Here is a 5,714-nt window from a genome sequence, read left to right on the forward strand (position 1 = left end):
GTGTGTATGTGTGTGTGTGCGCGCGTGTGTGCACGCGTTTGTGTGTGCGTGTGTGTGTGAGTGTGTCTGTGTGACTGGCACGTGTCAACCGAGCCACAGCTTGCAGCGCGGCCGGCGGGCGCACCCCTGCTGTGCGTGCCAACGTCAACCCACCCACCCCACCCTCCACGACCCTGCTGCAAAGCACGCACACTTCCTCTTCCTCCCTCTCAAGCGTCCAAATCCACTCACCCGCCTGCCCAACCATCGGCACCCGGCCAACCCACCTGCCAACTCGTTCGCTCACTCACTCACCCACCCACCAACCCACTCAACCTGCCCTCCTGCCCACCCGCAGGACGTGACGACGTTCTTGGCGTGGGCCGCGTCCCCAGAGCATGACGAGCGCAAGCTGGTGGGCGTGAAGGCCCTCACCATCATCGGCATCATGTGGGCGTTCGCGGTCTACCAGAAGAGGTACGGCGATGCGCGCGCGCGCGCGTGCGCGTGTGCGTGTGTGTGTGTGTGTAAAACTGTGTGTAGGTTTGGGTGTGTGTGCGTGTAGGTGTGAGTGTGTGCGCACGTGTGCGCTTGAGCAAGTGTGAGGGTGTGTGTCTTCGACAAATCACGTTTTTGATGCCGTCGTACTGATGCTGCTTTGAGCTGTGTGCGTCTCCCGGGCGCCGACGGGATGCTGCTGCGTGGCAGTGATGGGGCCGTATCAGCCCAACCCTGGGTGGCCGTCACACGCGTGTGTACAGTCATGGCGTTTCGCCACTTTTACGGTCACAATCCAGGCAATGCGACCCTTACACATCACTCACACTTTTGCGCACGCACGCACACACGCACGTACACACACACACACACACACACACACACACACACACACACACACACACACACACACACCAACAACACTCTGTCCCTTTCTCACGCACACACGTGCCTGCCCCTCCGCCCCCCCCCCACTCTCCCAGGTTGAAGTGGGCGCCCCTCAAGTCCCGCCGCGTCGTCCTTGACGTTGTCAATTAGGGGGGCCCTGTCTTGAGCAACAGGCGGCCCCTGCGCCCCGCCCTGACCGGCAGCGGCCCCCTTGTTGCCGACTGCGGGCGCCTTGCACTGAGCAACAAGCGGCCCCCGCGCCTCGCCCTGACCAGCGGGCCTCCCCCCTTGCGCCGCACGCTGATAATACAGCCCTGCGCGCAAGAGCTGCGGCTCGCGGTCGGCTTGAGTTCTGGTTGGTGTTTTAATCGAAATGCATTTAGCTGCGCAGGGTCCCGACCGGGCCGGCCGTGCGCCGGGTCGGGCTGTTGCGCCGGCGCTCTTGGTTGGGGTGGGATCGCTCCCCTTTGGCTTGACGGGTTGTTGGCTCAGTGGTAATTTGATCGACGGTTGAGGTTGCTGGCTGGACGGCGGGGCGTTTGGGGGGTGGTGAAGCAGGCGGCACTGCAGCGGCAGCTGCTGTAATGACGCCAACGCGTTGCTCGATTTGTGCAAGGCGTGACTGCTAGCCAGTGTGCGACGCAGCACTGAGGCTCAGAGCAGGCGCCAGCTGGGCGTCAAAAGTCGCGCGGCTGGACAAGTGGTCGCGACTGGGCAAGAACCTGCCAGATGGCAGGTGCTGGGGCAGCTGCCAACTACCTTGCCAAAGCTTGTCAGCCAAACGAATCATTTCCGAGTCACATACACCTTAATCACATGATCATGATACATCGAACAAAAGGCCCCGCTACAATGCAGCACACTAGCGTCGAAGTTGCTGCTTTCGGACCGCTTGAGCTCGTCAACGAAGAGATCTACGTCGAAATGGCGAGTAGAACCTCTCTGCGTATTCGAAGTCTGCCGCTCCGCGTGCGAAGCAGGGCGCCACCTCAGCAGCCCAGCAGCACCGCCGTCGACTTGTGCTTGACGTGTGTGCGAGCTGCAGATGCATGTGGCACACATAGCAAGTGGCCATCCATTGTGTTGTCCTGGGTATTTGTGTGTCGGTTTGCAGCTGCGCAGTCTCAATCGCAGCTGCATTGGTGAGCCAAACGGGTGCCCTGCCCAGCTCCTTGCAGCCCAGCAGTCCCAAGCCGCGCCCCTGATATGATGCCCCGCGACGGCATTCGGCAAACCGCGCGCTTGCCCCGTGTGACCCCTCCTCTTCACGCCGCCCCCACCCCAACAATCAGTACACCCAAACGCCCCCACCCCCACCGCCCACAGATCGGCATCCCGGTCAACCACCTCGCCGCCATTGCGGCCGCCGGCGCGGCCGCTGAGCTCCGCCACCTGCGCGACATGACGCGGCCCTTTGCACGGCCCTGCCCGTTTGCGCCGCCCCTTGAGTGCATGGGCGCGGCTGCGGTGGTCGACCTCGGGCAGAGGCTGCGGCTCCACAGGTGATGCAGAGCTGGCGATGATGGCCCGGTTGTGGTGATGGAGTTGCGCCAAAGCACACACGCATCAATTTGCGTGTGCATGGGGGGCGCGCTGCACCCAAAAAACGTGCCGCGCCGCGAAGATGTGTACTGTGCGCATTGGGCAGCTGCGATGTCGGCGTTTCGCTTGCCATGCCGCTTGCCTGCCACGCGCGGGCGCCGTTCGCGTGCATGTGTGCTCCGCCAAGCGCGGGCCCCTGATTTAAACGCGGCACCTCGCTCCCGTTCCGCCCACAGGGACCCCGAATGGTGCGCATGCCGGCGGCGCCTGAACGACTTCCGTTACGACGAGGACGTGCTGAGAAGCTACCGGAAGCTGGCAGACACCCTGATCTCGATCGAGGGTAGGCAGGCGGAGCGCGCGGCATCGGCGCGCGAGCGGGCGGCGGCGGCGGCGGCTGAATCAGAGCCTGAGGGGGCGTCAGAAATGGAGGGGGGAGCTGAGGCGGGGGATGAGGATGAGGAGGCGGTGAGGGGAGAGGAGCGGGCGGCCGAGCAGCTGCGGGAGCAGCTGAGGGGCATCCGCGCGGCCGCCGCGCGCGGCGCGCTGCTGCTGCTCTCCCCCGGCCCCGCGCGCGACGGCGGCGGCGCGCGGCGGGCCGCAGCGCAGCTGTTAGCGCGCAGCGGGGCGCCTGCCGCCGCGCGCACGCCGGGGGAGGCGGCCCTGCGGCGCCTCGGCACGCGCCGCGGCCGCAGCAGGCTAGCCGACCCCCTGGCCCCCGCTGGCGCCGGCGGCGGCGGCGGCGGGCGGTCCTTCCGGAGCAGCCGCTACTGCAGCTGCAACAGCAGCAGCAACAGCCGCAGCAGCGCGGCGAGCGGCGGCAGCAGCAGCAGCGGCTTTGACGTAGCAGCGGTCTGTGCAGCCCTAAGGGCCCTGGCCGGCGCCGGCGGCAGATCTGCAGCCGGCAGCCGCGGCAGCCGCGGCGGTGGCAGCGCGCGGGCGCTCGCAGCGCTGCGGGGGTGGTGGGGGGGCGTGTCGTCGAGGGTGGGGCGGGCGCTGGTCATTGCCTGAGGCGGGGCCGGCAGGGCGCGTGCCACGTGTGTGGCGTTTCGTTGCAGGCAGGCGTGTGCGTACTGCATTTGCCCGGCCGCCCCGCCGGGCCTCCGCCCGCATGGGGCTATCGGCCTGGGTACATGAGGGCAAGTGGCGGGAGGGCGCGCGGCCGGGCGGCGCTTCCCGCCCTCTCATCTGAAAAGGCCCTGCACGATTGGCCCTGCCCACCCGCTTTCAGGATACCAGTATTGCTGTAAAACCTCAACGCCCGCTGCTCGCATCCAGTTTTGCTGTCTGTACTGGCGCGCTGTGAGCGAGGGCGTCCGGCCTCGCCGCCGGCCGCCCGGCGCCTCGGGCGCGCCCGCGTGGCGCCCGCCGCCCGCTTCCCCCAGCCTGCGACGCCTGCCCCGCGACCCACGGGATGGGAGCTGCGCACGCCTGCGCGCGGCGCGGGCTCGTCCGTCCTCGGCCCGCCGTCGCGGCCGGCAGGAGCCGCACACCTGCATACACCCCATGCGATTCGCATGCACGATGTGAATAAACTAGCCTGGCCCCATAAGAAAAACACTGGCATGGGGCTCTTCCTGCCGGCATTTTGAGTGGTGGCTTCGCGGTTGTGCGCGCACGTCCGCCCCGCCTTGCTTAAGCGCGCTTCGTCTGTGGCCCCTCTGCAGCCGCAGTCACGCACGCGCCCGGCCTTCACTCAATGGGGGAGGCCGCCAGGGCTGCACGGCCTCCACGCCCACAGTTTTTGCTGTTGCTCCCCGCCTTGTCGACGCCGCACCGGCCGCGCTTGGTCAAACTAGTTCGCCCGGTCGGTCAACGGCCTGTACGCGCACGCCGTCAATCCTGAAGCAGGGGTCAACTTTGCCTGTTGCTTCATGTCTATGCAGCAATGTTCCAGCGTTTGGTCAACAAGGTTTGACTGCTGGCCGCTGAGCCTTGCAAATTTCGGGACAGTTCTGCACACCGACTTTCTTGTCCCTCCTCTTGTCCCCTTAGTGAATTCAAAAGCATGGAGAGCAGCCGCTGCAGCACCCCGCCGCATGCGCCGCTTCTGGTGCTGTTGGCTCCAGCACACGTGCAAGCTTGCTGCTTGTACCCCCGGCTGGCGGGTGGGCGGAGGCACCGGTGCACCTGTGCGGACGGCGCGTGACTGGGGCGGTGCGGGCGCGGCTTGATCCTGCAGGCTGTAAAAATTTTACCCCTGTCCCTGTGGAACCGCCAGATAGCGGATTAAAAGAGCGTCGAAACATGTACAGTAGCGTCGTCGTGCGTGTGCCGCACAGTGTGCGCTGTGGACCACCCCTCTGTGCGGGGCGCGGCGGGGCCCGGCGGGGCCTGGACGGGAGTGCGGGGCGAAGGCCAAACAATGTGACGAGGCGAGTTGGAGCACCCAGTTGCAGGGGCCAAGGGGCAGGGCCCTCCGCCGCCGCCACCCAGCGGCAGCAGCGTCAACGCTCAACGATTCTTGTTCCAGCAAATTTGCAGGAGTGCAGCCTGTGTTGGCTGGGGTGGGGGGAGGGGTTCGGGCGCCCGATGGTGGGCAGCGGTCGGTTAGTCATCGCGGCGGACAACGGGCGGACGCGGCGCGCGGCGGCCCAAAGGCGCCGCGCGGTATGACCCTCGTCACACCTATCCCTTCGCGCCCACATCACGCTCCCTACACCATCCACATACTCGCTCATCCCACAACCCGCTTCCCCCTCATCCACCCCACCAAAACCCAACACGACATCCAGCCGGCAAGCATGTCGCACGTCGATGAGCTTTCCGCTGGCCTAAAGGTGGGGCGCCATTGCTTGCGTGGGATCCGGTGGCGATCTCGTGTGGACCTGACGCGTCTCCGCGAAACGTAGGAGCTGGAGGTGGCGACCAGCGGCCACGCAAATTCAGGGGATCTGGAACGCGGCTGCGAGGAGGAAGAGGAGGGGGAGGAAGGCACAGGCGGCGCGGCGGCGGGCGCTGTGGCCAACCTCCCCAGCAACAGGGAAATCTCGTCCGGGGGCCAGGAGGTGCGTATGCCCCGCCCAAATCCAGCGCGACAGACGCGCCCCTCCCAATTCAAAATCCCGCCTTTTTACCGCGTGCAAGCGCCAAGTCAGTTTAAGCCTCGTCCGGCCGGCGCCCGCGGCCATGTGGCGACTATGCAGCGGCCAATCACTATGCAGCGGCCGCCCGTCCCCCCTCTCTTTTTGCCCTTCTTGTCCACCCAAACCACACTAGCCGTCTTGTCCGCGTCACCCACCCCCTCACGAGTCTCCCAACACGCGTGCCGCCGTCGGGCCGCCCGCACACACATCGCAACAGCCCAC

The 5,714-nt window shown here is 66.4% G+C and overlaps 1 protein-coding gene across 1 annotated transcript; it reads left to right on the forward strand.

The window, feature by feature from the left end:
• Positions 1–2,832: 2,832 nt before the first annotated feature.
• MNEG_13318 (hypothetical protein) lies at positions 2,833–3,417 on the forward strand (the record flags this gene model as incomplete). Its single annotated transcript, XM_014038210.1, has 1 exon — positions 2,833–3,417. The coding sequence occupies one exon, from the start codon at positions 2,833–2,835 to the stop codon at positions 3,415–3,417; it is 585 nt and encodes a 194-aa protein (XP_013893664.1).
• Positions 3,418–5,714: the final 2,297 nt, after the last annotated feature.

This window comes from Monoraphidium neglectum, assembly GCF_000611645.1.
Source record: "Monoraphidium neglectum strain SAG 48.87 unplaced genomic scaffold scaffold03753, whole genome shotgun sequence".
NCBI classification, from domain to species: Eukaryota; Viridiplantae; Chlorophyta; class Chlorophyceae; order Sphaeropleales; family Selenastraceae; genus Monoraphidium; species Monoraphidium neglectum.